General features: G+C 48.4%; 1 protein-coding gene across 1 annotated transcript; it reads left to right on the plus strand.

Moving 5' to 3' along the window:
* Positions 1-12,763: 12,763 nt before the first annotated feature.
* LOC124691935 (probable transcription factor GLK1) lies at positions 12,764-16,130 on the plus strand. The gene is made up of 5 exons (XM_047225227.1): positions 12,764-13,516; positions 13,632-13,772; positions 15,015-15,431; positions 15,571-15,699; positions 15,797-16,130. Exons 1-5 carry the CDS (start codon positions 12,959-12,961, stop codon positions 15,944-15,946), a joined length of 1,395 nt encoding a protein of 464 aa, XP_047081183.1. The 5' UTR covers positions 12,764-12,958; the 3' UTR covers positions 15,947-16,130.
* Positions 16,131-22,519: the final 6,389 nt, after the last annotated feature.

Genomic DNA, 22,519 nt, shown 5'->3' on the forward strand with positions numbered 1-22,519 from the left:
CTAGGCTCGCACAGAATGGCACACTGAACTTGAGAGTAGCAAGTCACCCGAGTTTCGTAAACATTTTTCTCATCCTCGGATACTGCAGGGGGTGGTGGGGGACCTAGCGGTGCATCAAGCACATATTGCAGATTTCCGCCATTGAGGAAGATCCTCACATGACGGAACCAGTCGGTGAAGTTACTACCATTGCTTTTAAGCTTTTCTTTCTCTAGGAACTGGTTAAAATTGATTGATGGGGACGCCATGATCTACAACATATATTTGCAATAGTTTAGACTAAGTTTATGACAAATTGAGTTCAAATTTTAATTCAACAAAATTAAAAACTAGGTGAACTCCCACTCAAAACAATATCCTTCGTATTGTCTTAGTGATCACACGAACCAAATCCACCACACCAAGTCCGATCATCACGAGACAAGATGTAACTTCAGTGGCGAACACTCAAAGTGTTCATAATATCAATCATATGACTCATGCTCTACCTTTTGGTATCCCGTGTTCCGAGACCATGTCTGTACATGCTAGGCTCGTCAAGGCAACCTTAGTATCCGCGTGTGCAAATCTGGCTTGCACCCGTTGTATGCACATGTAGAATCTATCACACCCGATCATCACGTGATGCTTCGAAACGACAAGTCTTAGCAACGGTGCTACTAAGGATGAACACTTTATTATCTTGATATTTAGTGAGAGGGATCATCTTATAATGCTACCGTCGCGATCTAAGCAAAATAAGATGCATAAAAGGATTAACATCACATGCAATTCATATGTGATATGATATGGCCCCTTTGTATTTGCGCCTTTGATCTTCATCTCCAAAGCACGGACATGATCTCCATCATCAACGGGCATGATCTCCATCATCATCGGTGTAGCGTCAAGGTCCATGGCGCCGTCTTCATGATTGTTCTCCCATGTAGCAACTATTACAACTTCTTTGAAATACTACTCAACATGAAATTTAAAGACAACCATAAGGCTCCTGCCGGTTGCCACAATACAATAATGATCATCTCACACATATTCATCATCACATTATGGCCATATCACATCACCGAACCCTACAAAAACAAGTTAGATGGTTCTAATTTGGTTTGCATATTTTACGTGGTTTAGGGTTTTCGCATAAGATCCAATCTACCTACGAACATGAACCACAACGGTGATACTAGTGTTGTCAATAGAAAGAGTAAATTGGATCTTCACTATAGTAGGAGAGACAGACACCCGCAAAGCCATTTATGCAATACAAGTTGCATGTCGAGCGTGGAGCAAATCTCATGAACGTGGTCATGTAAAGTTAGCCCGAGCCGCTTCATCCCACTATGCCACAAAGATGCAAAGTACTCGAACTAAAGACAACAAAGCATCAACGCCCACAAAACAATTGTGTTCTACTCGTGCAACCAATCTATGCATAGACACGGCTCTGATACCACTGATGAGATTCGTAGCATAGAAAACAAAAAATTTCCTACCGCAAGAACGAAAACACAAGCCAAGATCTAATCTAGTAGATGGTAGCAATGAGGAGATGAAGAGACTAACCCTCGAAGATCGCAAAGCTTAACGAGATTAGATCTCGGGGTGGATGTAGTCGATCACTTGTCGCTTGCAAAAGCGCGTAGAAGATCTTGACGGTGCCACAATCGGGCAGCACCTCCGTACTCGGTCACACGTTCGGTGTTGATGAAGACGACGTCCTCCTCCCCGTTCCAGCGGGCAGCGGAACTAGTAGATCCTCCTCGGAATCCCGGCAGCACGACGGCATGGTGGCGGTGGTGGTGGAGATCTCCGGCAGGGCTTCTCCTATGCGCTGCGGGAGAGATATGTGGAGGAGGGGCGCTAGGGTTTGGGGAGAGGGGGTGTCTAGGGCGCCGGCCACTTGGGGGCTACGGCCTAGGAGGGCTTGGTGTGGCCGGCCCCTCCCCTTGGCTCCTCATTATATAGGTGGAAGTCCCCAAGAGTTGTAGTCCAAGTCTTCGAATAAGACCCCAACAACAAAACCTCCCAAAAGTGGGAAACCTACTCAAGGGGGGAGAGTCCTACTCAAGGTGGGGCTCCCACCTTTCCTTGAGGTGGGGTGGCCGTCCACCTTAGGTGGAGCCCACCTGGGACTCCTCATCTTAGGGTTGGCCGGCCTAGCTAGTGGAGTCCCTCCGGGACTCCGCCTTCCATAGTGATTTCTTCCGGACTTTTCTAGAACCTTCTAGAACCTTCCATAAATGCACCGGATCATTTTCAAACTTGTAAAATGACTTCCTATATATGAATCTTATTCTTCGGACCATTCTGGAACTCCTCGTGATGTCCTGGATCCCATCCGAGACTCCGAACAAAACTTCGAACTCCATTTCATATTCCATATCTACTCAAACGACATCAAACCTTAAGTGTGTCACCCTACGGTTCGCGAACTATGCAGACATGGTTGAGACTTCTCTCCGACCAATAACCAATAGCGGGATCTGGAGATCCATAATGGCTCCCACATATTCAACGATGACTTAGTGATCGAATGAAGCATTTACATATGATACCGATTCCCTTTGTCACGCGATATTTTACTTGTCCGAGGTTTGATCATCGGTATCTCTATACCTCGGTCAACCTCGTCTCCTGACAAGTACTCTTTACTCTTTACTTGGTATGTGGTCTCTTATGAACCATTCATATGTTTGAAAACTAATCAGACGACATTCCACCGAGAGGGCCCAGAGTATATCTATCCGTCATCGGGATGGACAAATCCCACTGTTGATCCATATGCCTCAACTCATACTTTCTGGATACCTAATCCCATCTTTATAACCACCCATTTACGCAGTGGCGTTTGATGTAATCAAAGTACCCTTTCGGCATAAGTGATTTACATGATCTCATGGTCGAAAGGACTAGGTAACTATGTATCGAAAGCTTATAGCAAATGAACTTAATGATGTGATCTTATGCTACGCTTAATTGGGTGTTTCCATTACATCATTCACATAATGATATAACCTTGTTATGAATAACATCCAATGTTCATGATCACGAAACTATGATCATCTATTAATCAACAAGCTAGTTATACAAGAGGCTTACCAGGGACTCCTTGTTGTTTACATAACACACATGTATCAATGTTTCGGTTAATACAATTATAGCATGGTATATAAACATTTATCATAAACACAAAGATATATAATAACCACTTTATTATTGCCTCTTGGGCATATCTCCAACACTGGGTACATGGCGAGAGGGAGCGGAGCTTCAACAACCAGATTTTGCTGCACACCACCTCCATTGGTCCGGCCAATACCACGGGTATGCCCCGACCGTGTCGCTGACTTCTTTTGGATTCTGCCATTGCTGGGAGTTTCCTCCACACACGCGAGAGGAAGGTTCAAAAGATTTATTTTAGACGACAATTCATGATCCATCTCGGCCGACCCCTCCTTCTCACCGTCATCAAAACCATCCCAAGCATCCAACCTTGCTAGTACGTGGTCTCCTGTGTGTCTGAAAATTCTGCTATTCCTTCTCCGATCTACTAGGACTCCAAGAGTTGCAGAGTTTTCATCACTTGTGGAAAATTTCAGACCCATCCTAACAGAAGGTTAGCCCTGTGGAGGGCCATACGGTTGTCTTCGTTCAAACTAGCGGACTGGCGAACACCTTAACCGGGCGTCATACTCCAGAGATGGAATGCCAATGCACCTCTTCTCACATTCAGTATCATCGTGCTCAATGAAGCTGCACCAAAAGCAGAAGTAAGGCACCCTTTCATAACAGAGCAGAAAGGTGCTTGTATCATTGTCCTCCTTCCCTTTCACATGGGTAGTAATTGACTGGCAAAGACGTCGGTCAATTGGGATCTCTAACTGCACCTGCAGGAAATCATATGTACTTCTTCCCTCCGCATCCAAATCTGCCTCCAAATATTTTCCCAGCTTGTTTCCAATTAGCATAGGCGTGCTCTTCTTCCGACGATTCCATGGCATGTTATACACCTGTATCCATAGTGGTACCAAATTCAGTACAGTTTCTGACGGTCTCATCTCCCCTTGTACCTTGGTTAGAGCATGTCTAACAGACCCCTTAAAAGGGCCAAATCCGTATAATAACCGCCGAAATAAGGGGTTGGGCTACCCGGCCGTCTAGCAGACCCCGTAAAACAGGCCTCCACATCGATTTTTTTACAGTTTTGGCTACGGGGCGGCTCTTCGCCCCATACTTGTACGGGGCGGAAGGCTGAATACAGGGCCAACCCCTCATCCCATTTCACTAGGGCGCGCGGACATTTCAGAATTCCCAACCGTTTTCCCCGCGCCGCCGCCATAGCCACCTGCGCGCCGCCGCCATAGCCACCTGCGCGCCGCCGCTGAAAATAGAATATTCTGTAGGATTCTGTTTTACGGGGTGGGGATACGGGGTCTGCTAGCTCGGACGAGTTTTCGGCCAGCGAAAAGTGAATACAGGGCCCTCTACTCGCGTTTTAAGGGGCAGAAAAATAAAGGGTCTATTAGACATGCTCTTACGAGTAATGGGTAGCCTCTGTATATCCATGGACCACCCTGCGAGACGAAATTGAAATCTCCTTCAGAGAATAGGGTGAGCTTGAACCAATTCTTCCCCAGCGGGCTGAAATTGACGCATGTGCGCAGCCTCCAGACTTTGACATTGAAGTGGGATGTCATGTCTTCAAGGTCAGGCCTCCGCTGGCTGATGTATCTCCCAAGTAAACTCCAGCACTGCTGAATCTCCGGCGGCTGTTCCTCCACCTCCTCCTCCTATTCGAGAATATCGCCGTCCTCCATGTCCAACTCGCCACCCAAGATACCCTCCAGATCCTCTAAACCCTCCTTTAGTGCCGAGTGCCACCGTTCTCTGGACCCTCATGGCTAAACGCCGGAGAACTCCCATGGCCGCGCAGAGAGACGGATGTAGTCCCTACTAAAAACATCGGGTGGGTAGGTGCCTCACCAGCTCCCCCTTGATTACCCACATTGCGAGCAGGATCCATCACCTGAAACCTTGCAAAACTTGGATCTACACTAGGATCGTGGCCGCAAAGAGGATTTTCGTAGGTCTTCTTCGTCTCGTATCGGATTTTCTTTGCCGCGAGATCGCCTTTTATACCTCCACGGGCTGGAACTTCGTTACTGCCCCAACCTAACGGAGGTCGTACTCCGCTCAGACTCTCCCACGTGACCGACCTGGACTCCACGCTACCCCCAGAGACAAAATTACCACGAAGACTCATGATGCTCCCGAGATGGCAGGGCGGCGGAGCGCAATCGCCCGCTCTTCGCCAAACCCTAACCCTTGCTCGTAGCCAGGCGTTAGGATCAGACTGCTTAGTTTTAAAAAATGTCATTTCGGTCAATATTGTGCTCTGAAAAAAATGTAATTTGTTGTGCTCTGAAAAAGAAGACATGGTGCTCCAAAAAGGATATGTTGTGAAACTTACTTGAGCACCAATATTGCGGACTAAGAATGTCATTTCATCATGAGAGTTTGCATGCGAACATCTAAAAAAAAGTTAGGTGCCTAAATTCAGAGTTTCTTCTAGCTATGTTGCAATTTTTAAAATTTAATAATGTTCAGATGGTTGCATGTGAGAGAACTGAATTTCCGCAACTAAGAAAAGTTTTCGTAGCGCCATTACCCAAGGTAGAGGATTGAATTAATTAGATCGATATGTGTTGTTCCATGAGAAAAAACAAGAGTGGAAATGAGAACTCGGAGTTGTGAAATTGTGCCTTTTGAGATAACTCATGTACATAGAATTTTGGGATTTCTATTTTCGTGCCCTCGGTTCCTTAGTTGTGCTCAGTTTTTCCTCAAATTTCCCCAAGTCTTTGTCTGAAACCCGCAGAAAGAGCTCAGACGGAAGGAATCCGTTTATTTGAACGTTCCGTGCTGACGTGTGGTGCCGCATCGTCTGTGGGGCCGCGTCGTGTGGGGTTGGTAGGAAGGGGCCGTGTGGGACAGCACGAGACCGTGTTTGGTTGTACGTGAGAGCTGGGTTTTGTCTCTCTCGGCCCAAATTGGCATTTTTAACAGCACCTTTTCCCTTCTTTCTCTCTCTGTCTTTTTCACCAAATTAGTAGCAAATCTAGGGAAGCTTCTATTTCTGTCTTTCTTCAATTATTTATGCCTTTTGGCCCTCGTTTTTTCCCCAATATGGCAGCAAATGTAGTAGTAAATCTAGAAGCTATTATATGATAAATTCACAGCAGCATAATCAGAAAACTAAGTATAATACATAGGTAAACTGCATACAGCAGCCAAAAGCAGCCAATAACATTGTTAATGTTCACGACAAACTAAGCTGAAAAAAAATACAAGACGCATGCAATGTATGGATAACAAGAAGATTAGGATACCCCAGGATGAATGAATTTGTTATTCGTTCCTTATATATTTCTCCGTCGCTCCAGCCGTGCATTATCCCAAGGAAATATTCATTGAACTCCCGCCGTCTGCAGTGTGCGGCCAATACATCCTCCAAACGGTATGGCCTGTGTTCATTTCTCAGACCGTAGCTTCCTAATCTATGCACATATTGTGGCGACTCATCCCAGGAATTTGTATCACGAAAGTACTCTCTGGTATAACCCAAATCCGCGTAGTTGATGCAGCCAGGTCGAAGAGTCGGGTGCACTCTGGTGTCGACGGAGATACACCGGATATAATGCACGAACAAGGCATGAATGCTAATGTTACTGACCGGATGGAGAGAGCGGCTCTGAGTGTCCACACGGTACACCACAGGCGTGTTTTTCATCAACACAAGCAGCAGATCACCATCCGACTTCACAAGGTAGAACTTGTCACGTCCAAGTTCTGGAAATGAAATTAGTGTCTCCATCTTGACACTGCTCGCGCGCTGCTGCTTCTGTACATTGGTGCACACTATTCTTCCGGACTCAAAATTGTCCGAAGTTATTGCATACAGTTCACCATTGAACGGGGTAATGCAACGCATACTATGGTTCTTGATCGAAAATCTTCCTTGTCCCCAACCATCTTCATATATTGATGAAGATAACATTCAGCACTAAGATTGAAAATAAGAATAGATTAACCCTATAGATATGGAGGAATTTGAACCTTGCACGAACTGCAGATAGATCTATGGTGACGTAGCGGGATGTGCCGAGATGGAGGAAGGTGAACTCAGCGGCGCGTGGAAGGGCGTGGTCTAGCATGATCCATTCGTGCAGGTGCACGTCGGGATCAGGTAAACCTGAGCGCCAATTTCTACAGACTTGCCTCATAGCAGAGTAGGTGTCCACGTACTCCTTATTCGCCAATAAGCAATCGCCGATCTTGTGAAGTGGTCCGTCAGCCGTGAGACAGGCCCAGTTCACGGAGGCGCCGCGCTTGGATGCGCCACCCTCGGAGGCGATGGGCTCGGCGGCGACGGGCTCGGCGGTGACGGGCTCGGAGGCGACGGGCTCGGAGGCGACGGGCTCGGAGGTGACGGGCTCGGGGGCGATGGCCGCCGGCGCATTCTTCTTCTCCATCGCCGGCAGGGGAGCGCTCGTACGGCGGTTGGGGTTTTTTGGAGAAGTTGATGGTACGTGAGAGGGGTGGTTTCGTGCGTGAGCGAGAATGAGACGTACTGTGTGCAGAGGGAGGGAGACTTACGCGTCCTAAATGCGACCCGCGTCCTACGCGTCCACTATTGCACGTCTGCACCGCGACACGCGTCAACAATGGCACGTCTTCCACTTCTGCACCGCAACACGCGTCCTCGAGTGTAACCTTGGAAATTTAGATATACTCAGGTATACCCTCGAGTCATATACTAGCATTTTTTGTGTGCTCAGTTTTTGCCTTGAGTGCTAATACTGGCTAGTGCAATATACTCAGTTTTACCCTCAAGTGGCTGGTCAACAGAGAGTCAACAAATGAGATTAACTAGTTAAATGAGTTATTTAATGTGCAAAAAATTCCCAAAAAGAGTGGCACTTACTCATGGAGTCTTTAGCACAAATTGTCACTTCTCAAATCATAGATAAATCATAGATAAATCAAGTTTTACCACAAATTGCCACTTCTCAAATCACCTAGTAGCTATGAAGGTGCATGGTTTTCCACAATAAGCCCTACCCAAAACAGCTTTCTCCAAAACATACTTTGTCTGAATAAGGCCATAATTTTCACACTCATGTATATTTGTATTGCAAATAGTTTGAGGTAGGCCAAGATGGGTTTCATTGTACCAAACACGCATTTTCCATTTTTTAAATCTCATATTTGAATCCCTTAGTCTGTTACTACTCACTTGCCCTTGGTTTCTTGATACTACTCAGTTTTGCCCTCTCCCTTCACAAATTCTCACAAACGCCCAACATTGCCCTGATTGGTCTAGCCGATGTCACGCGGATCGTGCTCGCCGACCGTTGATCGTAGGATTTAACGGGCAGGATAACCCATATCTCTCTCTCTCTCTCTGGTCGGGGCCACCACCCTCTCTCTCTGTTGGCGGTTAGCTTCCACCCTCTATGTATGCTTAAGGGCGGTTACCCAATACGCTAAAGTTTGGTTTTCTGCATTATTTTTCACGAGCTAAATTATAAACTCTTTTAGGCATTATTTTTCACGCAAAAGATGATACACCATCACCAATTTGTTGTAGCCATTACTTTTGACGCAAAAAAATGATACACCATCACCAATTTGTTTAGCCATTATTTTTCACGCAAAAAAATGATACACCATCACCAATTTGTTGTAGCCATTACTTTTTACGCAAAAAATGATACACCATCACCAATTTGTTTAGCCATTACTTTTCAAGCAAAAAATGATACACCATCACCATTTCTTTTAGCCATTACTTTTCACGCAAAAAATGATACACCATCACCCATTTCTTGTAGCCATTATTTTTCACGCAAAAAAAGATACACCATCACCCATTTCTTGTAGCCATTTCACGCAAAAAATGATACACCATCACCCATTTCTTGTAGCCATTTCACGGTAAAATGATAAACTATCACGAATTACCATTTCTTTTAGGCATTACTTTTCACGGTAAAATGATAAACTAAATCAAGAAGTTCCATTTCCGTCAAAATAGTCCGCATTACTTTTTTATTGAGATATATACCCCCACAACGGTCATCTCCTTCTTAAATTATTGTGTAAACCCCCACAACGGTCACCTCCTCCTTAATTTATTGTGTAAACCCCTACAACGGTCATCTCTCCCTTATAAACACCCACAACGGCCATCCCTTGTGTCAATAGGTTCTGCCTCTCTCTTCTTCGTTCACATACACTTGATCATCCATTGCCATGGCTTCCACGTCTCGGACGCGGACCGGAAGGGGAAGGGGAAGGGGAAGGGAAGGGGCGGCCGGGTGGTGGATCATCATCATTGCCACCACCACCGTCGTCAACACTGCCATTGATCATAGAGGAGTTCTTCATCATCATCTACGAAGACCCTTTGGTCAAGAAGGTACGTACGCGTTCACACATATATGATGCATGTGATTAATTATGGGCATGTTCTAAAAAACCTTTAATTTCAAACGATCGGCGCTCGATCTCTTTGCGGTGCACTCCCAAAAAAGTTTACGGACTATCTTGACGGCCGGGAGCCAGCTAAGGTGTATCCGCGAGCAGGCTGATCGCGGTCCTCGTCTCTGGACCGTGGAGGTCCTATTTGACGGACAAGGCCGGATGTATCTCTACAAGGGCTGGGAGAATTTCGCCATCGCGCACGGTGTGGATTTCGGCTGCTACGTACACTTCAAATATGAAGGCGATGATGTGCTCACAGTGAAGGTGTTCGACGGAACAATGTGCAGGAAGTACTACTACTCAGACGACGAAGATACTGACGATGAAAGTGATGACGACGTGAAGCCATGCATTCATCCCCTTTAGATAAGGGGATTATGACCAAGAATATATATGTAGCTTCATATGCATCGATTTAGAGATCTACTAGCTATTTTCTATATATTTAGAGATCTAGCTATTTTCTATATATTATGCACAATGTTTAGCATAAGAGTCACTTTAGATTAAGCTACGAAAATAGTCACCTACATGGGCTGAGGCGGCCCCACAGAGCGGCTCTATATTATATTCTCTAAATAAATAGACAACCCCAGCGGTCATTGGCTGCGGAGGCCCCACAGAGCGGCAATATATGATTTTCTATAAATAAATAGACGACCCCACTGGTCATTGGCTGCGGCAGCCCCACAGAGCGGCCAATATATGTCTTTTCCTGAAAAATAGACGACCCCACCGGTCATTGGCTCGCGGCAGCCCTCGTAGCGGCAATATATGACTTTTCCCGAAAAATAGATGACCCCACTGGTCAATGGCCGCGGCAGCCCATAGAGCAGCCCCATTTGTCGGCACGAGACGGGTCGAGAGGAACCGCCCTCTGTGCAGCCCCACCCGTCAGATTAACGGTAACGGTAAGGCCTCTGACCTGACGGCAACCCTCCCGTCCGAGCGTCTGCGAGGGGTTTCAAACTAGAGGGAGAGGAAAACTGAGGAAAAATTAACTAACGAGCTGGAGAAAACTGAGCACAACTAAGGACCCGAGGACACGAAAATAGAAATCCCTAGAATTTTTTTTACAAATCAGTAATTTCGGATAGCATTTTTTTCAAAAGAACCAAATATACAATTAAAATTCATTAATGTCCAACCAAATTATGAGAAATTTTGGACTCTAATGTAATTTATTTGAATTCTTACATACCTCAAAACCAGAATATATTGGTAACCACCTAAGTGATTAAAGCATTCGAAATTTTAGTCAAAATGAGAGGTGTGGTTGTGACAGCATAAGGGAGACTTCACTTTTATTTTATTTTCTTTGAGAGCTTCACATGGAGAGCTGTCTTTAATGGGGCCGGCAAGAACGACGTGTGGTTGGAATCCTTTGCTAGCCGAACAACCGCAGCGATCTATATCAGGAGCAACGGAGGAATATAAATCCTTTTGCCCTATGTAGTTGAAAAAAAAAAGTCTATACTACAAGCTACCTGCTAGGAACAAATCTTACAAAAAAAAATGTGTTCATAAAATTGCTAGGGCGCCCAATGCTTGACGACTGCCGATTCGAACGTCCCAACCCACTTCCAAACAAACACACGCGCCCCTGACCACACTCCCGATGGCTTGAGAAACCTCCGTGAGGAAGGGAGAATAACCAACGATGAAGTCTGTAGAGGGGTGCGCCGACCACTATCGACTCCACCGCCAACGATTATGGGCTTGTAGTACGAGCTTCCCCATGTCATGCAACGACCACAGTTGTTGCGCCATCATCGCACGACATGTAGGAAGCCCCTCACGCCACAACCACACGCACCGGAGTTGTGGTCCAGTCATACCTAGATCAGATCTGGATGCCAGACAACACTACCGGAGCCCTTCATCATGCGCCCTCCACGCCGCCACTGCACGCCTCCCTCGTGCCGCCGGTATGCTCCGTCCGGACCGCTATGATCTCTGGCCTAGGCTGAAAACCCCCAACACATAACCAACGCGTCGCGAGTCACCACGTCTCCGTCGTCGGGCGCACGTGATGTGTATGATGGTGTCCTCTGATGGAGGTTAGGGAGTGGGAGGGTGGAGGGGGGGCGACGGTGGAAGACTCCCCCATGCCGCCACGGAGAGGAACACGGAGGGTGAGTTTAATGGTAAGAATGGAAAGGATAACGGGCACTTATATGTAATCATGAGCATGCTTTTAAATTGAGGCTTTGTTAGGTATATCAAATATTTTAAAATTTTAGTAATTTATGTTTTTCCTTTTAGACAAAATAATGCAGTGTCCATTTGAAATGACTAGAATCCATCCAAATTTGAGGAACTTTAGGTTTTCATTTACTTTTGTTTGAATCCATATGTACCTAGCGATTTTTTTTTGATGGATAGACAAGTATTTCGGTACCTACCAAACTGATTAAAGCTTTCTAAATTTTAGTAGAAATGAAAAGTGTGGTTGTGAGAGCACAGTGGAGACTTCACATTTTTGTTTTCTTCAAGAGCTTCACGTGGAGAGCTGTGATATTGGACCCCACAAGAGCGACGTGTGGCTGGAATCGTTTGCTAGCAGAACGACCGCGGCGATCAGTATCAGGGACTACCGGGAGGAATATATATCCTTTTGCCCTATGTAGTTGAAAAAGAACTACGAGTACTACAATCTGCTTGCTACGTATGTGGTACACACATCTTGTAACAAAAAAATGTATTCATAGAACTGCTAGCGCACGCTTGACGACTGGCGATTTGAACGTGTCGGCCCACTTCCAAACAAACACACACGAGCCCACCCTGCCCACACTGCCAGTGGTCCTCTCTCGCGCGCGGGCGAGCTCGATTAAAAACACAGACATCCATCCATCCACGACCACGAGCAGAGCAGTGCAGAGACAGGATGCGCGGCAGCCTCCAGCCGATATACATGCAGCCACTGTCAGCGTTTGTTCTCTTCTCCCTCGCCTCTGTCTTCGCCTCGCCGGATCTACTCCACCCCTTCCCTTCCTCTCTCTGTGCTTCAGCTGTTCGTAATAGGAAATAATGAGGAAACCCTTATTCAAAAAACGCTCACCCACACGTTGCCCGCAATAATTCGCGGAAGCGACCAAGCTGCACTTGCGCTCGCGGACAAGGGCACCCATCAAACGAATCCGGCAAATCTCCGCGAGCTTGTGGCCTGCAGGCGTCCTCCGCCCTCCCCTTATACTGCCCGGAGAGGAGAATACATCATACATACTCCTGCATACTCGCCAACGGATATACAGCTCCACCTCACCAACTGCACCAAGTAGCACCTAGAGCGCCATTGCTAGCAGCAGAAGCTAGCTATCATCGTTTGAGACCTAACGTACAGTTGCCTCTTGGTTGCATTACGTCCGTGGTTGTTAGTTAATTGCACTCGGCAGCTACGGCTAGTGCGGCTGAGATGCTCGCCGTGTCGGCCGCGAGGTGCGCCGTCGACGATGCGGTGGCAGACCAGCGCAGCTCCGAGGAGGAAGCCGCCGTCTCCGGCGTGGAGACGGTAGGGGCGTCGACGGACCTGGACATGGACTTCGACTTCACCGTCGACGACATAGACTTCGGGGACTTCTTCCTCCGGCTAGAGGACGGCGACGCGCTGCCGGACCTCGAGGTCGACCCAGCCGAGATCTTCGCGGAGTTCGAGGCGGTGGCCGCGGGCGCCGGCGTCGTGGAGGTGGAGCTGCCGGACCAGCAAGTGCCCTGCGCCGAGCTATTGGCGGCTGTGGAGGACGTCGGGTCGGCGAGCCCGACCGGTGGCGTCGAGAACGTGGTGTTTGCTGAGGCGGGGGACGAGAAGGGTGAGTGCAATAACCAGAACGACGAAGATGGCAACATGGGCGGCGACCGACCCGTTGTGCCGGACGCGAAATCGCCGTCGTCGTCGACCACGTCGTCGTCCACGGAGGCCGAGAGCAGGCACAGGTCGTCAGGCAAGAGCTCCCACGGGAAGAAGAAAGCCAAGGTGCATACATATGCTTCTTCTTAATTATTTGGTTCTAGAAGCTATAACAGGAATCGATAGTACGGTGCACGTACAGCTTGTGCTTGTGGTATTAAGCGTGCATGTCTATCTGCAGGTGGATTGGACACCGGATCTTCACCGGAGATTCGTGCAGGCGGTAGAGCAGCTCGGCATCGACAAGGCCGTGCCCTCTAGGATACTGGAGATCATGGGGATCAACTCACTCACTCGCCACAACATAGCAAGCCATTTGCAGGTGCGTACGGGCATGAAATTAACATGGAAGTTTGAAACCGCATGGAAATAGTTCTATCTAAAATCAAGTTTCAGAAACTTGGATGACTATACTATGAACTTTATAGACAACACAATCAAAAACTACTATGAGTACAAAAAGATCAATATGAAACAATGAAACAGAAGTTGCACATCCCTGCGTTGCACGAGATAGCAAACACGCAATATAACGAAGGGCGCGCCTAAGTCTCATTCGAGCAACAATCAGTCGATTTTACAAGTTTATTCAGTCATATCGACAAAAAAATATTACCACGTTGTAATAATTTGTTCATCTTATGTAAAAATTAGTGTTTCTTCAGCTTACTTGGTCTACTAGCTTTATTCAGTAATAATTTGTTCATCTTATGTAAAAATTAGTGTTGCTTCAGCTTACTTGGTCTACTTTACAAATTTGTTCACATATATCCAAAAATATGTGTTTAATAAATATAAACCTATAACAAATCTCAAAGTTGAGATGACAATTCCCAACGTCGGCTAAAATCTAAGTAACTCTTGGCCGAGCCGTAAACAACAAATATTTTTTAAGAAATAGCTACAAGGGTATTGTTGAATTACGTAGGATGAATTATGGAGAAAACAAAGAGGTGCAGATATAGAGCTACCGACTTTAAACTATGACTCACAAAAATATGCCATTTTTCTAGTTACTAAGTGAATGTGTTTCTCTAGAATTCTTCGTTTCACAAATGTGTCTAGAATTCAAGTGCGGATAGTGCATGTGGTTCACTAGCCATAAAGCATATGCATACCCGGTGAAACGTATATCCACCGTGACTAACAGGCAACAACGAAGTTCTTGAAGTATAGCAACCGCTGTTATATGTTGAAAGAATGTTTTGGTGTCTGTGCTCAGCTTATGTCTCCCCAGAACGTAGACCCATGACCCATCGGTTCTGTGTTCAAAAAAAAAAAAAGACCCATCGGTTCTACTATGCATGAGCGATAGCTGTAGGTTCACGGACTGAACTGTTTGTCCAACCCTATATGTTTGGACGTGAGTTATGTTTGAGTAGTAGACATCCACTAGTCATAATGAAGTCCATCTTCGCAAAAAATTGACATCCCGTTCCGACCTAGATCAGTGGTGCTTGGTAATACTGTAGATGCATGGTTAGAGACTAAGAGTAAATAACTACTAGCATTGTCGTCAATATAATGTCCTGATAATAACAAAGTGTTCTCCACGTACTTGCAGAAGTATCGGTCTCACCGGAAGCACATGGTTGCACGGGAGGCGGAGGCGGCGAGTTGGACCCAACGGAGGCAGATGTACGCCGCCGGAGGACCCCCTGCGGCCGTGAAGAGGCCGGACCCGAACATGTGGACCGTGCCATCCGTCGGCTACTCGCCGTCACCGGCTCCTCCTCCGCCGCCGCCGCATGCTATGCAGCACTTTGTCCGGCCGTTGCACGTTTGGGGTCACCCCTCGATGGACTCGCCTCGGATGCCGATGTGGCCGCGGCATCCCATAGCGCCCCGTCCCCCGATGCCGTCGTGGGCTCCCCCGCCGCCGCCGTCTGACCCGGCTTTCTGGCACCACCCTTACATGAGGCCGGCGTACATGCCGACTCACGGGACACCTTGCATGGCAATGCCGATGGCACCCGCTCCGGTGAGCAATTTTTCTTTGGTCATATCTGATTACCTACTCGCTGTCAAGGCAGTATATCCATCTAAATGGTGTGGTATGTCATTGCATTATCCATGGGATCTACAACAAACTGATGAACTGGATAATTTTGCTGTTCCAGAAATTCCCTGCTCCGGCTGTAGTTCCCGTTGCTATGCCGTGTCCTCCTCCGGTCTATACGCCCCCCTCCCGCCCAGCACAGGCGAGCAAGAGCCAACAAGATTCGCAGCTTCAACTACAAGCGCAGCCAGTGAGTGTAGACTACATTTATCCTGGCAAATATTCTCTTGCTACCATGGTCCGAGCAGCTTCGATTAACACGCTCACTTTTATTGGTGTTTTTCCAGTCAAATGAGAGCATAGACGCGGCCATTGGTGATGTTTTATCCAAACCGTGGCTGCCGCTGCCCCTTGGACTGAAGCCCCCTTCACTGGGCAGCGTCATGGGCGAGCTGGAAAGGCAAGGCGTAGCTAATGTCCCGCAAGCTTGCGGGTGATCGCCGGCCTGCCTGCAGGATGCTGCTAGCTCCTCCGTTCGCCGCAACAACAAAAAATTCGCCGACTTGTCTTTGTTTTTTTGGGACGCTTCGTGGACCTCTCTCTTAGTTAACTTGTGCATATTTTCATGAGAAATTAAACAACGAGTATTTCACTCCGGAGAATAATTTTTGTCACACCTTACCTGGACTTAGACACTCGATCGTGGCCACCGATAGCACCTTAACTTTTTTTTTTCTTTTGCGAAAGGTCCACCCTGATCTATTTATAATCCTAAACAGCAGTACAAAAGAACCTAAAAATAATAAAAATTACAAAAATACCTTTGGCCTACCTAGCGAAGACTACAAGCACTCGAATGAGGCGAAGACGCGCCACCTTCCTCGCCCCTCCCTCAATGGAGCCGGACAAAGCTCGCTGTAGTAGAACTTATTGCAATACACATACAGGAAATCGCCATGCTAAGGTTCGAAAGGACCAACGCACAAGAGTACCAGTCATTGCTGATGAAGAGAAGCATAGTTCAAAAGAAACAGGGACCAAATCTGTTGAGATACATATCCTTGTATATCTGGATGTGTATCTACTGTAGTTATGTATAGCGATACATATCTTTGTATTGATTATTGGGCCCGCCTCCTTCCTTGTATAGTCGAGGACGTGGCCTATATATGTAACGCCATATGCACCCAATCAATACATTGTGAGTTGCATCCCTTTCTACATGGTATCAGACACCTACCGTTCCTAACCTAGCCGTCGCGCCCCTCACTCCCCGCGCGCGCCGCCCCACCCTCCAACCCTAGCGCCGCCGCGTGTGCCCCTCCTCACGCCGCGCCGCCGCCGCACCTGCAGCCGCCGCCGCGCCTCCCTCCCCAACCCCGCGTCGTCACCATCCCCCGCACGCGCGTCATCATGTCGTCGGTTTCCAACGGCAGCAACCCCTTCGCCTACAACCCATGGACGGGGCTCATCCACGCCTACAACATGCCGGTGCCGCGCCCGCCGACTCACCAGGTGCACTTCACCGCGACACCACCCTACGCCCCGGCCTTCACCGCCACGCCGCCGTCCTACGCCCCGGCCTACCACGCCGCGCCCGCACCTGGCTCTTACGCCGGTGGCGGCAACTGGTTTATGGACACGGGCGCCTCGTCTCACATGGCCGCTCACCCGGGTAACCTTTCCCATTCCTTTCCCACTTCCACCGAGTCTCGCATCATTGTCGGTAACGGCGCCGATCTTCCTATTTCTCACATTGGTTCTGCTAATTTTCCATCTACTTCTAAACCACTGTCTCTCCATAATGTCCTTGTGTCTCCCCAGCTTATTCAGAATTTAGTCTCTGTTAAAACTCTTTCTCGTGACAACTCCTCCTTCGACTACTGATGGTCCCCGGCGTCGACCCCCTGCAGATCCGCCGGCTGCAGTGCCCTCGAGCTCGAACTCGGGCACTGCCTCATCGTTCTCCGCCGCGCCCTTGAGCTCTGTCTCGGGCGCTGCCTCGCCACCCTCTGGGTCACCCTCGAGCCATGTCTCGGGTGACCCCACGCCGACACCCGCGCCGACACCTGCGCCGATGCTCGCCTCGACGCCGCCTGCGGCGCCCTCGACCTCAGCTCGGGCGCCGCGCCGTCTTCGCCGGGCGACGCCCCTTCGCCGGGTTCATCCGCCTCGATGCCGCTTGCGTCGCCCTCGAGCCTCAGCTCAGGCGCCGCACCGTCCTCGCCGAGCGGCGCCTCGCCTCCGGCTCCGCCGCCGCCTCCTCCGCCGCCGGCCACGGGACCCCTCACGCGCGCCCGTGCAGGGATTCTCGTCCCGAGCACGCGGTACCCCTCAGACGAGTACGTCTGCACCGCGTCAACTTCCGCGCCTTCAGCATCCACGCCATCACCCCTGCCCGCCTCTGCCCGGGCTGCTCTCCGCGACCCGCAGTGGCATGCGGCCATGCAGGACGAGTTCGACGCCCTGCAGCGGAACCAGACATGGACGCTTGTTCCCCGACCCCCTCACGCCAACATCATCACGGGGAAGTGGGTCTTCAAGCACAAGTTCCATCTGGACGGTACTCTCGACCGTCACAAGGCGCGGTGGGTGGTTCGTGGCTTTCGCCAGCGTGCCGGCGTCGACTTCACCGACACCTTTGCCCCGGTTGTCAAGCCCGGGACGATCCGCACCGTCCTTCAGCTCGCGGTCTCCCGTGCGTGGCCCGTGCACCAGATGGACGTCTCCAACGCCTTTCTTCATGGCCATCTCGAGGAGCAGGTCTTCTGCCAGCAGCCCACGGGTTTCATCGACAGCGCCCACCCCGACCATGTGTGCCTGCTCTCGCGCTCGTTATACGGGCTCAAGCAGGCCTCACGCGCCTGGTACCAGCGCATCACAGCGTTTCTTCACCAACTCGGCTTCCGCTCCACCCGCTCCGATGCCTCGCTGTTTGTGTACAACAATGGTGCCACCACCGCGTACCTGCTGCTCTACGTCGACGACATCATCTTGACGGCCAGCTCCACGGACCTCCTGCGACAAATCACCGAGCGTCTTCGCGCTGAGTTTGCCCTCAAGGACTTGGGGCCCCTGCACTACTTCCTCGGCATCGAGGTCGTACGTCGCACCGATGGCTTCTTCCTTCATCAGCGCAAGTACGCCCACGAGCTTCTGGACCGCGCCGGTATGCTTAATTGCAAACCCGCGGCCACGTCTGTCGACACGAAGTCCAAGCTCTCCGCGGGATGGTTCGTTGGCCACGGATGCGACATTTTATCGCTCCATCGTCGGTGCCCTGCAGTACCTCACCTTGACCCGCCCCGAGCTGCAGTATGTTGTCCAGCAGGTGTGCCTTCACATGCATGCTCCGCGGGATCCTCATTGGGCTGCGGTCAAGCGGATCCTCCGCTACATTTGTGGCACCATGGACTTCGGCCTCTCCCTCCATGCCTCCACCGCCACACACATCGTCGCCTACTTGGACGCCGATTGGGCAGGCTGCCCCGACACGCGTCGCTCCACGTCTGGCTACTGCGTCTACTTCGGAACTTCGCTCATCTCCTGGTCGTCTAAGCGACAACCCGCGGTCTCTCGCTCCAGCGCCGAAGCGGAGTACCGGGCTGTTGCTAACGCGGTTGCCGAGGTCTCTTGGCTGCGGCAACTCCTCGTTGAGCTCTCCTGTCCTGTTGCCAAAGCCACCGTGGTCTATTGCGACAATGTCTCCGCCGTCTACCTCTCTGCCAACCCGGTCCACCATCGCCATACCAAGCATATTGAGCTGGACATCCACTTTGTTCGGGAACAGGTGGCCCTTGGACACATTCGAGTACTTCATGTGCCCACCTCCCAACAATTTGCGGATATCATGACCAAGGGTCTCCCTATGGCATCATTTGAGGAGTTCCGGTACAGTCTATGCGTTCGACCAGGCGACGCTTCGACTGCGGGGGGTGTTGAGATACATATCCTTGTATATCTGGATGTGTATCTTCTGTAGTTATGTATAGCGATACATATCTTTGTATTGATTATTGGGCCCGCTTCCTTCCTTCTATAGTCGAGGACGTGGCCTATATATGTAACACCATATGCACCCAATCAATACATTGTGAGTTGCATCCCTTTCTACAAAATCGAGCAAGTCCCGCCGGAGATAAACCTCCACACGCCATCTACAATGCTAGACGCATCACAAGAAGGGAGGCTAGACGGGAAGGACTTTATTTCATCTTCAGCGAGTCACCACCGCCACACCTTCCTGAGTAGGCCACAAACACTAAAGAGACCAAGAAAAATAACCAAAAACGAATCACTCCCGCTGATCGGGATCCACCACATCTCCATGGCCCTAAGAACACTGGAGGTTAGGAAGATCAGCAACGGTGCCAGCGGGAGGCAGGGAAACCCTAGTCGCATGTCTCTCTCCCTCTTTGGAATATGCGCCTTAACTTTACAATGTTCATTCTACAATTTCGAATTATGAAAAGCGGATCAAACAATTCTTACGTCTTTTCCAGGATGGAAGTTTCTTTTCTTGCCCTGGTGCCACCTGGAGTTCTGCTTGCTCTCATGGAACTCCCTACTCCAATAATTATCAATAGAGGTGGACTGGTGGAGTGTGGACTCCGAATTAGTTATCCAGTTCATTAGCTAAGAAAAAATAGCGCCTCAGGAGCAAACTACACCTATAAGGGAACAAACTTTTGCCTATGTGGAACAAATGGTGACTACGTACAAAAGATATAAATATTGACTCCGCGGAGCAAATCAAGACTACATGAGGAACAAATTAGCGCCTACGGAACAAACCATGACTGCACGAGGAACAAAATTTCACGTCAGCGCAGAACAGATCACGACTGCAAAGTGAACAAAAAATTAAAGAGGACAAAAGTTTTGTTCGCGGAAAGAAAACCACGACTACACGGGAAATAAAATTGTAGCGTTCAAGAACAAATCATCATTGCATGGGAACAACAAATTTGTATGTGAACAAAAAATTAGCATCCGTGGAACAAATCATGATTACAAAAGGACAAAAAATTATGTTGCATGATGGCAACAAAATACACGTTGTTTACCAACTCGTTGGGACTTCAAGCGCAGAGTCATTCAGCATGCACAATTTTCCCCCACACAAATAACTCGAGAGTTTATATCGAGCGTAATTTTCCTCTTCAGACAACCTGCAAATGAAAAAAAAAGCTCCACCAAGGTATTTAATATTTTAGGCAGACACTGCGTGTAAGTAATACAAAACAAAAGTAAAGTAAAGTAAAGTAAAGTAAAGTAAAAGAATGGTGCCTAAAAAATATAGCGTTGTTGTGAGATAGGTGCCACAACTCTTCAACAACTTCTCGGTAAATAAAGTATGCAATGTATTTTTGTAGTTTCGGATTTAATTAAAAATAAAAACAAAAGAGCAAGAAAAAGTAAAGTAAAAGTTATTTCTTATGATTTAAAATTGACCGGGGTTCATGGTTTCACTTGATCTCTCATAAACATGGTGGCATGAATAGAGCTTTTAATAACAAGTAAAGAGTGATGACAAAATAAACTGAGTTATTGATACGCATTAATATGGGCATCCACTAGTAGAGAAATGGTTATAGGCGCACCGGCCAAAATTAGGGCATGCTAGCTGCTGCTATTAATAGTAGCGTGGGGAAAATGTGTGCTCTACTAGTATAGGAATAGTGGTAGCGTAGGAGTGTGTCGCGCGCGCTACAAGAAGGTGGGTGCGCACTGGGCCAGCACTTACCAGTAGTGTGGGGCCCTGCGGGCATGCTAGAAATAATTACTTATCAGTAGAGTGGGAAACGGATGGAACTCTATAAGTTTTCCTGGTTCGTTGACTTGACCGCAGATTGAGTCGCGCCAGGTAGATCGACACACCCTTTCTCGTGTATGTCCCTAGTCACTCCACCACCGCCACTCCGTGTCAACCGCTACGCCTTCAACCGCATGTGGCGCCCCCTACTGCGCACATATGCGCCTGCTCTGCGTCGACCACTGGCATATGGCTCTGGTGCCCGTACTCCTTGTGCTCATGGTTGTGGCCGGCGAGGCACGCATAAAGAACTAAGGGAAGGGTGAGCTAGGAGTGGAGGAGGCCTCTACGTGCCCTGGTGCCCATCTTCCACACGCTCACTGCCTCCACGTCGCCCACGAGACAGTTGTCGCCAGGTATGTCAACGAGGTCGATCTGCCTTGCTCTAGCGTCTGCATGACCTGTTCCCTCCAGCAGGGATCTGCTGCTGCCAGCGTCCACCCGGAGCGAAATACGTCGACTTACCCGAGCTCCAGATGTCGTCCACCAATTTAGTAAAATTTATTGAGATCTCAACATTGTTTATACCATGTTTATTTCATGCTCTAGTAAAAAATTCTTCATGTCCATTCCATGCTCTAGTAAAAAATGCTTGATATGTGCATGTTCATATATGTTTTTCTATGTTTATTGTGTCCCAATGAGTAAAAATGCTTAATGTTTATTGTGTGTTTATTATACAACCGCTAGTAGGAAAATCTTAATGGATGATGATCAAATTTTGCAAGGGATGATTATGTAGTATCTTGTGTATAGTACAAACACTTCAGGTTATGCAATGTTCTAGGTATTGTAGAATTGTCTTTTTGCACTAAACATGAAGCTCCCGATTCTGCCGATGAATATACTCGGACACCATCTAATTAGAAAGGGTGTCCATAAGATCTTGTTATATGTCCATGCACATTCTTTGTGCATTTTATTTGGTCTTGTAGGTGCTGGCGTGTAGTTGACACACGTCTGTTGGGAATCCCAAGAGGAAGGTGTGATGCGTACAGCAGCAAGTTTTCCCTCAGTAAGAAACCAAGGTTATCGAACCAGTAGGAGTCAAGGAACACGTGAAGGTTGTTGGTGACGGTGTGTAGTGCGGCGCAACACCAGGAATTCCGGCGCCAACGTGGAACCTGCACAACACAATCACAATACTTTGCCCCAACATAACAAAGTGAGGTTGTCAATCTCACCGGCTTGCTGTAAACAAATGATTAAACGTATAGTGTGGAAGATGATGTTTGTTTGCGAAGAACAGATCATG

Source organism: Lolium rigidum, chromosome 1 (assembly GCF_022539505.1).
Source record: "Lolium rigidum isolate FL_2022 chromosome 1, APGP_CSIRO_Lrig_0.1, whole genome shotgun sequence".
NCBI classification, from domain to species: Eukaryota; Viridiplantae; Streptophyta; class Magnoliopsida; order Poales; family Poaceae; genus Lolium; species Lolium rigidum.

Excerpts from the sequence above, each read along its gene's own strand:
- LOC124691935 (XM_047225227.1), top strand. The coding sequence starts at position 12,959 with ATGCTCGCCGTGTCGGCCGCGAGGTGCGCCGTCGACGATGCGGTGGCA. Across the intron at positions 13,517-13,631 it reads ACGGGAAGAAGAAAGCCAAG|GTGGATTGGACACCGGATCT; the intron begins GTGCATACATAT and ends GTCTATCTGCAG. Across the intron at positions 15,432-15,570 it reads TGCCGATGGCACCCGCTCCG|AAATTCCCTGCTCCGGCTGT; the intron begins GTGAGCAATTTT and ends TTGCTGTTCCAG.